The sequence below is a fragment of the Centruroides sculpturatus genome, unplaced genomic scaffold (assembly GCF_000671375.1).
Source record: "Centruroides sculpturatus isolate CEXI.00-Female unplaced genomic scaffold, Cexi_2.0 scaffold276, whole genome shotgun sequence".
NCBI lineage: Eukaryota > Metazoa > Arthropoda > Arachnida > Scorpiones > Buthidae > Centruroides > Centruroides sculpturatus.
The window spans coordinates 234932-245706 of record NW_019384509.1 but is presented as its reverse complement, the minus strand read 5'-3'; the positions used below and the strand labels follow the sequence as shown (position 1 = coordinate 245706).

Here is a 10775-nt window from a genome sequence, read left to right as displayed (position 1 = left end):
TTCCGTTTTATATGAATTCCATGTTGTACGAGTAACTTAGATTTTACAAATACGTGTGCCAGGCTGTGAACGGCTCACGTATTTGTAAAACCTAAGTTACTCGTACAACATGGAATTCATATAAAACGGAAAAATCAACAGTGTTATGGGGGGTCGACTGTATTTGAGTTCCACTTCGGGCCAATTCTTTTCTTCCAGTTTAATTTAAATTAATTAATTATTATAATTATTAATTTTAATATGAGATGGTGCCTAATGCCTCACTCTAGTGCCAAATTCATTTCTAATTTATAATCATTATATCCAAATTTAGCCCAATCATTTATGGCAGTTGTAGATGTATATTTGTTTCAATTTGTGATAACCCTTTATAAATAACTATCTAGGATAGTAAAAAATTCAACTTTATTTAAATTAAGAGATGTTTACATTGACGTGGAACCACAACTAAAATCAGACATGGACACAATTGAGGCATTAACACAGCTAATGTACACAACAGATATGAGTGTGCAGGCATGGGTACAAGCCTCAGCTCCTTCTCATGGCTTTATTTTTAAAACTAAACTCTGATTATTTTATGTCATTTAGTCATATTTTTGTTTGCTGCAGTCAGACATGATACTTTATGCAATTATCCCAGAAGCCATGGCAAAGTATTGTCCCTCTTTAAAGTTATTGGAAAGTAACACCATATAGTTATTGCATTTAATATCAAGAATCAAACCAAGCTGTCTGTACAACATTAATACTGACAATTATTGGAACTGAAATGTGGACTGCAGCAATGAAATACATTGTTGCACATTGTCAGTTAATAGTTTCAGAGTGAAGAAAGTTGTTGCATCTAATTAAGATTGTATTAACTCATCCTGAAAAACACCTGTATGACTGCAACAACCTCCCTCCATTTTTGCATGTTTAAAGCTGAACTGATCAGATGTATAATACACTTCTTTTACTCAAGTGTACACATTGAAAAAGTGAGACCAAGCCTTAATGTATGAACAAGGCAACTCCAAGCTTGACAACAGCTCTTTCCAATGCCTCATTTTCACAGCTTAAGTTCAGTCATGGTTCCATGTCAATGTAAACACCCTTTTACTTAGATATTTACATTTAACTTAAAATTAGATATAAAATTATAAATTTGTAATTAGATTACTTTTTAATAATTACAATCATGGGTAGATTAAAATATAATAAATTAAGTATATTTCATTTTTAATCTTTATTTCAAAAATAAATTATTTTCTAATGTGTAAATTAAATCTTATTTATAATGAATTTTATTACAAAAGTAAGTATTTTAAAATGAATTTATTTACTTCACTACGTAATGCATATTGTCTTTCACTCATTCGAGAAAATCCTGTAGTAAATATTAATCCATTTCTCAAATAAATAGCACGTTGTGGCTTAGCTCCTTCATGTCCATATCCTTCCTACATGAAAAATCAAATTTAGTAAACTTATTATAATTAACAAATAGTGTTTCAGTATGTTCACATTAATAATAATTTAGATATGATATGTAAACATTTAAATACTCACAAATAATATATAAACATTTTTTATGGTAAAAGTTATACAAATAATACATTTTATAACTGATTTTAGCAATAAAGCTGTAATTGCGAACTTCCTTAATAAAGTATGGGTAAAGCTAAAGATGTATGATGCTTATATATATATATATATAATTATGAAATTTTAAGTGAAATCTTGTTATAGGCCAGTAATAAACTATTCTCAGATTTGTGCTGGTTCAAAGACCACAGTTTGAGTATCACTGCTCTACAGTACAGTACATTGGCTTGAATATGTTTATTGGCAGACTTAAAGTTAAAACTTTCAATAAAATATTAGCTGCTTACATAGCTTAGTACTAGCACCTCAGTAGCACTGCTACATATAACACATCTTTACTTATACAGTGTCATTTTCATCAGTGACGTAATATTAGTACATTAGTTATTGGAAATAATTCAACATAATTAACAAGTGCTCTATTATTATTGTGTTAATCTTTGTTAAATAAATTTACTAAACATAGTCTTTAATCTAAAATATTTTTGATGGCCTGCTGGAATTATGACAGTTTATTACTCTTTGGTAAAAGTTTGCAATTTATACCTGCTGTATAGGACATGGGCATATAAGATGCAACAAGTGAATAGGGCTGTAAATGCTATCTATTTGGAGAATAATGAAGATATATGTAACATTGAACAACAATTACATGTAATAACAGCAAAAGTGTACAGGAACTTTATCAAAAAAGGTAAATAAATACTATTAAGCATTTATATTAATAAGTTTGTATTGCCATAAAGTTATGATTGTAAATGAAAAATACAATTATGTAGTTATAAGTAAGTGCAGTTATTGACAGCTAGCTATTTATGGTGTTTTAATGTTATAGTATACATAATTTTAGACATGGTGTAAATTATACTATTGTGTCTTATAACAAGTTTGTACCTAACCAATAAGTAGCTAACTGATGAAGGCTGTATCACTGTATTTAAAGCCAAAATGAATTTTAGTTCAGAAAGAATAAAGATATCAGTATTTATCTAATAAATTAGCTTTATGAAAGTTTCAATTTGTAAATATACACAACAAACGAAACCTGATATTAAGCAAATATACACCCACAACTGTCGTAAATGATCAGGCTAAATTTAATAACAACCGTAATAACTGTCAAATACAGTTATTACGTAATACAGCCCTATTCGCTGTAATAACCATATGTTTATTACAGAATCCGCGGTGTTAGACTTATATATACTGGACGATAAGATCAGACTGAAGGTCCAGGTGGTGTAACTGTCAATGTGTCCGCATGGTAAGCGGGAGTTGCATACAGTCGACCCCCCCATAACACTGTTGATTTTTCCATTTTATATGAATTCCATGTTGTACGAGTAACTTAGATTTTACAAATACGTGTGCCAGGCTGTGAACGGCTCACGTATTTGTAAAACCTAAGTTACTCGTACAACATGGAATTCATATAAAACGGAAAAATCAACAGTGTTATGGGGGGTCGACTGTATTTGAGTTCCACTTCGAGCCAATTCTTTTCTTCCAGTTTAATTTAAATTAATTAATTATTATAATTATTAATTTTAATATGAGATGGTGCCTAATGCCTCACTCTAGTGCCAANAATTCAAGAAGTACAATAATTGAGAAAAAGGAAAAAATATTAATGATAATAAATATATATTTAGTTATAATTTATTAATATATTTGACATTGTCCAGATTTGACAATTTTTTCAAAGTAGGGATTATAGTGGGTGATTGGTCAATGAACAGTTTAGACTGAACAAATTGGACAATGAACACTTTCGTGAAAGATTTTTATGTTCGGATAACGAACACCTTACAGAACAAACATAAGAAGCGATGTTGCATTCAACATTTGTAAAACTATATTTTAATGGCATCTACGAATGTTTTTTTTTTAAATTTTTCCCACCCTGTGGGCACTAAGAGGACCTCTTTTAGTAGGCCCATTATGGGTTTGGCCAGGCCTGCAATGGGATGGCCAGGTTATGAGAAATGGGGCCTGACATATCAAAACATCCAGACCATCCCCGAAAAATTCCTGGGGATTTTTTGACCCATCTGGTTTCGATTCCAGGTCCCCCCAGAGTGGTAGGCTGCCACCTTGATCACTTGGCTATACAGCCATGTCTATGAATACTTTATGGAACGTCTCGTTCCATAAAGTATTCATAGATGTATACATAACCTTTTTGCACTAGTTAATTTCTGTTCTCTGAATTTTTATAAGTGCTTTTCTGAACTTTTTATTTAAGAAAACTGATAATATTATGGGGCCTAAAAAGAGTGGAGTGTCAAGATGTGTTCACTTTAGAGACTAAGCAAGAGATAATAGCCAAGGTAGAGAGTGGAAAAATGTCTGATGTTAGCAGGCAATATGACTTCAACAGGTCTACAGTAAGCACAATCTTAGCTAAGAAAGATATAATCAAAAAGACTCAAGCAGATAAAGGAGCAACAAAAATCACATCTGAGAAACAAAGATGTGCCATCCATGAAAAAATGGAGAGATTGCTTTTAGTTTGTTATTACATGTAAATAAATGAAGTAAGGAAAGTATATAATTTGTTATTATTTTTTGGGGGTCTCCAGAATGAATTAATCAAATTACCATAAAAATTTATGGTAAACCAATAATCAGTTAACGAACAATTCAGGTAGGAAACATGGTCTTGGAACAGATTAAGTTCATTAACCGATCACCCACTGTATATAATAAAGAAAATCTATATACTGGTTAAGTTAATCATCAGTTAAAGAATTTCTGATATTTTATTTTGAAATATTTAAGTTGGAAATGTGAATTATGCCAAATATGTAAAACCAAAATATCACAATTTTTTATTCTACATTTGTCAGAATTGGGCATTTTTCTTTTGAATATTTCCAAATACAATCTTTGGACTTCAAATTCAAATCATGAATATTAAATATCATAAATTCATAATGTATATGCAACAGAGTTTTTGCAATAAACTTGAAAGCATGTCACAATTGATTGGTAGTTTGAATCAACTAGTTGGGCAGCACTGCACTACACCAATACAAAATACAGTGATGCCTTGTACTTCGAACTTAATTCATTCCAGGTCGTCATTCAAACTCTGAATTGTTCAAAGTACTGAACTGCAAATACACATTATTTAATGTAAAAATAAGACAATTACATAATAAGACAATAATAAGACAATAATAAAAAATTAAAATAAGACAATAATAAAAATTAAAACTTGAAAACAATAAATAAAATACATAAACAATGTATAATAAAATAAAAATTACATTTATTGATTGCACTCTGTCAACTTTAATATCTTAAACATAGCTACCAGATCCAACATGTGTACACCACTTTCATGTTGCATGATAAGTTCCTTTTTACTTTCAATTCTTGATACTATAACCTTCCTTTTAGACTTTGTTGCTTCCACAGTTAATAAGTAAAAGTTATAATGAGTTGAACAGAAAGTTTTTGCCAATTTTTAACAGCTGTCTTTACTTAACATAGATATATGATTTAATTATAACCATTGTGAAATTTAACACATTATTGCTGAAGTGAAATTGTATTCTTGTTTAGAAGCTAATTTTAAACTTTTCACTTCATATTTTGTTTGAATAAAATTGAGTTGAAATGTCTTCAGATAAAAAGCATATTTGGCATACTACTCTGAATTTTGGAAAGGATATAACACTGTACAAACAGTAAAAAGAGATTTGTAAGGTGTATGGAGAAGATGCTCCTAAGCTTTCAATATGCAAATATGGTTTAAAATGTTTTGTTTGGGAAATTTTGAACTAATAGATAAACAATGTATGGGGCATTCAAAAGATGTCAACAATGAAAAATTGCAAGAAGAAATTGTTAAAAACTGATTAAAAAAAACACAATATATATAACCAAACATATCAAAAACAAAGCAAAAAAGCACTGAAACACATGAGCATAATGCAAGAGTGAGAGATGACTTGCATTTTTCGTTCTGGGACATTTTTTTCAGTGCATGCACAGTTAGAACTATGAAGCATTGTTTGAAATCGAGGCAAATTTTTGTCAAATTTAGTGTTCAAATTCTGAAGTGTTCAAAGTTAGAGTTGTTCAATGTACGAAATACCACTGTAATCTAACACTCATTACATTTTTTAGAAAACAAACACTGCAGAACACTTTACCTCAGACTTCACAATACAGACATTAAAACAAGCCAAATACACAAAGGTGAGGCATTTTCCAGGGACACTAAGATCACATTGATTTTGTCTGATCTTGAACCCACTGTCCATATAGGTTAAATAACTAAACCAGAGAGGAACTGGAGAAGAAACACACAGTTAAAACTTGATGTTTTAAATTACTCTGGCAAGTAGTATTTTAATTAATGCACAAAACATTTTTGACCCCATTTATGAATCATCATCAGTTTCAGAACTGAATACACAAAATACTATGTTTTGTGCATTTAAATACTACTTGCTAGAGAAATTTAAGGTGTTGAATTATCTTTACTAAATACAGCTACAAAAACGAAACAATACATATCTCATCTCATGTACTGTACATAGATGACAAAACTATGCATTCACACAAGCACAGCTAAATCACCTATTAGAAGTTACAATCAACATTGATGTTCAAATGGAATTTAGTCTAGACAAATGCAGAACACTTCATACAGAAAAAGAATTTTCAAAGAATGATGATTTTATTTAGAAATGGAGATGTAATATCTGTTGTAAATATTTGTAGACTTTCAACGACAACAGATCAAACTCACAGAAGATACACAAGTAAAACAAAATTTACAAAAGAATACAATAGCAAATTAAACTCATACAAAAAACACTTAAAACTACCACCACCTATGTCATCCTAGTACTGATGTATTCATTTGGAGTTATATATTGGATAAACACAGAACTAGAACAACTCCAAAAGGAAAACACAAACATTAACAAAACACAACAAACACCATCCAAGTCTGACTTTTCCTTGTAAAGAAAGAGGAAAATGCACTACAGATATTTTAAACCTTTTCTTCAGGTTACCAAAAATTATTTATTTGTACAAAAAGTGTTTTTAGTTCTGCTAGAGTCATCATCAGTTTGACATTTTGAATTTGCTATCTTTTTAGAACAGCTTATGGAACAGAATATTTGAATAAGATATTTTAAAATATGAACTAATGCATCTAACAAAAGAATGATTTCAAATGCTTGCTTGAAAGTTTTATATAAACTAAGATATTTTAGAACATTCAGAAAGAAGTGAAAATTTTTAAAAATTATTACATTAATAATTTATGCATCCCCTAAATTTTAATGTATGTCTAAGGAATAGTTAGACTTAATTTGTAAGAATATTCATTTGTGTACACATTCCAGGAATATAGCTCAAATTAATTAAATCAATCTTTATTCATTCACGCAATTTTTGGTATTCAAAATAAAAAATTTTTCACTCCATAATTCAGTAATTACATCTAGTTACTGTATGAAATAAAGTTAATATACTTACTTTAGCACATAAATACAGAAGCTGTACATCTGGATCATAAAACGGAAATAATACTCCATTACTTGTATCTAATTCTTCTAAGACTATTGGCTCACTCAAGGCAGCCTAAAATAATTATTATACACAATTATATATATATATATATATATTATATTTAATTCATAGAATTAAAACACTAGAATGAATATAGAGTTATAAGCAATAGAATTATTGTTAGATTAAAATTTCAAATTTCAATGGATAAACTACTAAAAAACAAAGTACATATTAAACTAGTGATTAAAACTAAGTGCATTTTTGATAGAATGATATATTTTTTAAAATTATTTTGTAAAACTATCTTCTATATCAGTTTATCAAGACAAAAAGTTAAAAATAAACTGAACTTTTGATAAAGATTTTATTATACAACACAAACCCATACACCACACCACATTCAACGTTAACCCTTCCTGCAGCTGCACACTTCTGCCAATGTCTATATCACTTGTCAAAGCAATATGAAGCCATGTTCAGTAACACAGAATTTTTGCTAAATCTAGTTATGCTATAATCATGAACTTGTTTCTAGCTCACTCCTGATTCTGCCCATTTCTAGAAATGTTAGTTCAATCCAGCATACTTTTTATATGCCAAGATCTGCTAGTGACATCTTTTCTGTGGTGTCACTACTGTCAGCACTACTAATTTGAAGTATAGCTGTATGTCTTGGTGTATATGTATATATATATATATATATAGTTAAGCGGGCAACTGACTGGTTAAGCGGGGTCTTACTGTATATATGTATATATATATATACAGTAAGACCCTGCTTAAGGCTGATTTGGTATAACGCAGTCTGCTTGGAGCCTTAAAAAAAAGCTCAAAATTTACGCTGTTTGCTGATTTAAATTATTGCATCATTCCATTGATGATTCATATATAATATGATTATTTACGAACATGAACCAATCAGCAAAAAGTGGCAATGTATTGTAGTGCTGTACTTCCTTTAAATCTATGCTTGTTTTGTGCAATTTTGAAAAAAATATAGTACTGGCATAGTAAACACTAGTATTGTGTTGTATTCCAAAGACACATGACAAGTTTTCCATTTAATATCTTTATTTGTTGAGTCGATACGGCACATTGTTTTGTGCTTGTTTCAGGCTTTGCCCCTCTTCAGTCAACTATAATACAATATATTTTTTTTTATCTATTACAGTAGAGAACTTACATAAAAAACAATGAGTACACAAACGATATATAGACATACTTTACCTTTGATTACATTTTGTATAATTTAAAATCTTGTAAAATCTGTTTTAATCTTTTTATGGTTAAACAAGTATACATTATAATTTAAAAACTTCCATAAACCTTCCCTTTTTTTGACACAATACGAGGATTACAAAGATACCTGTGCAAACGCCAGAAAAGGAAGGGGAGTATAAAGGGGGTGGAAACAACTAAAAATTTTTAATCGTTGTATTGTGTCAAAGAAAGGGAAGGTTTATGGAAGTTTTTAAATTATAATGTATACTGGTTTAACCATAAAAGGATTAAAGCAAATTTTACAAGATTTTAAATTATACAAAGTGTAACCAAAGGTACAGTACGTCTATATATCATTTGTGTACTCATTGTTTTTTATGTAAGTTCTCTACTGTAATAGATAAAAAATATATATTGTATTATAGTTGACTGAAGAGGGGCAAAGCCTGAAACAAGTACAAAACAATGTGCCGTATCGACTCAACAAATAAAGATATTAAATGGAAGACTTGCCATGTGTCTTTGGAATACAACACAATACTAGTGTTTACTATGCCAGAATTATAAAACAGGACACGGTTTCAAAAAACAAATAAAAAAATATAGTAACTCCTCAATATCCTGCTAATCTACATCTTCTAATCCTGCTGTATCGATTAGGCTGACAATTTAGTCAACCTAATGATACAGCGATAGACTCTTCTCGCTGAGAATTCTTGGATACCTTCAGCCATAACGTCTTCCACATTTCGTTCATGCATTTCTCAGTTAATTCTTGCCAAGCGAAGTCAATATTGCCTATGGCATCCATAGTGTTGTTATTGCAGGTTTTTGGTGAGAGCCTTACCAACGATGATCTTCAAGAACTGGGAGAACAAGGAATGCGTGTAGAACTGGAAAACAGAGATTCTGAAAATGAAGAATCCAAAAAATTTCTCTACAGATTTCCTTAGTAAAAGTTTGGTAATAATAACTGAAATTTAATAAAAATTAAAATACATCTGGATACGAGTCCAATTTTGCTTGCCATGTCCAATCACCAGGAACAACTATTTCCATTGCAGAGACAACCTTTCTTTAGAATCAAGATGTATTTTACTTTTTATTACATAGTAATTCTGCCAGCCTTTTTCTACAAAAAAATAACTGAAATTGTTGATCAAATTGTAGCAAATGATCTAGATTTTGAAAGGGGTGCAAAAGCAAAACGAGGTGTTTTGGATGTGATCTTTTGCTACCAACATTTGCTTAAGCGACAAATGAAACTACACAATTTTATCGCAAAAAACAAGAATTTCAGAAAAGCCAGGACCTACATCACAAAAAATGAACTTTACATTTCTGTGTGCATATGTTTATATGTTATTTAACATATATTATTATGCAAATTAATATAAAAACAACTTAAAATTAAAGTAAAGTTTGTTTATTTTTGGTTGCATGTTCCCCTTTCCTTATTTACTCTATGTTAAAATGATCTTGTTTAACACTGTTTCGTTTAGCGCTTTGTCATCTAGGAATGCATCCCCCACATTAAGCAGGGTTCTTACTGTACAGTACATGGATGGGTCACTTACTAAGTCGTGGCAACATTTTTCTTCTGTGGAATTCCATGCTGCAATCCATATTTTCCAATGTACAACTATGACATTGAGACATATTGTTGCACAATGACACTGCTAGATGGTGTGGATGTTCCAAAATGTCAACGGAAGCAAAGCACAAAGTCAGTTGGTTTTCAACCGTCGTTCAGTATGGATGTGAGTCAAGTGGAACAATGTGTGTACATAATAATTGCAATGCTTCACAGGTAGAATGCAAGGGAATGTCATACACAACTCATAGAAGTTGTCAGTGAGCATACTCTTCCATACAGAACTATTGTAAGGTGGGTAGCAGCTTTTGAATATGGAAGAGCAGCAACTCAAACATGCCTTGTACTGGATGTTTTAGGACTGGTCATATCGATTGCTCTTGCTGTTATCGCCCATAGCTTAGAGCAGTGTTCCGCAACTGGTGTGCCTTCACAAGGTGTAAGGTGTAACGTGAACTTTTACATACAGTCGATCTCCCTATAAGATGGTAGATACATTCCGTTCTTTAAGAATCAATTTTGTAGGAATCACAGCCAATCACAGCCCGACACGTGTGAAGTTTACTGACTACGGCTGTTTGAAAGGTTTTCTTCCATAAAATTAATCGATTCTAGACTAATCCGACTCAACATTTCCAAAATACATATATTTTTTTTGGAAATAATCCATATAAACTACGCTACAAACAAAAAATTGTAGGATTACTTACTGAGTGTGCACCATTCGACATCGCCGTTGCTCAAGCTTGTTTTCGTCGCGGAACAGCGCAGCAAACCGCGGCTGTGATTTCTGATGTTATTTTTCTGCGAAAACTTCGTTGAACTTTGG

At 30.9% G+C, this 10775-nt stretch overlaps 1 protein-coding gene across 3 annotated transcripts in view; it reads right to left on the bottom strand.

Moving 5' to 3' along the window:
• LOC111622323 (coronin-6-like) overlaps positions 1–10775 on the bottom strand; it is a 72726-nt gene that overhangs the window by 14351 nt on the left and 47600 nt on the right. For all 3 annotated transcript variants that reach the window (XM_023364679.1, XM_023364678.1, XM_023364677.1), the window contains one exon: positions 7096–7200. In XM_023364679.1, the coding sequence (XP_023220447.1) occupies positions 7096–7200 (105 nt within the window). The remainder of the gene's footprint in view (positions 1–7095; positions 7201–10775) is intronic.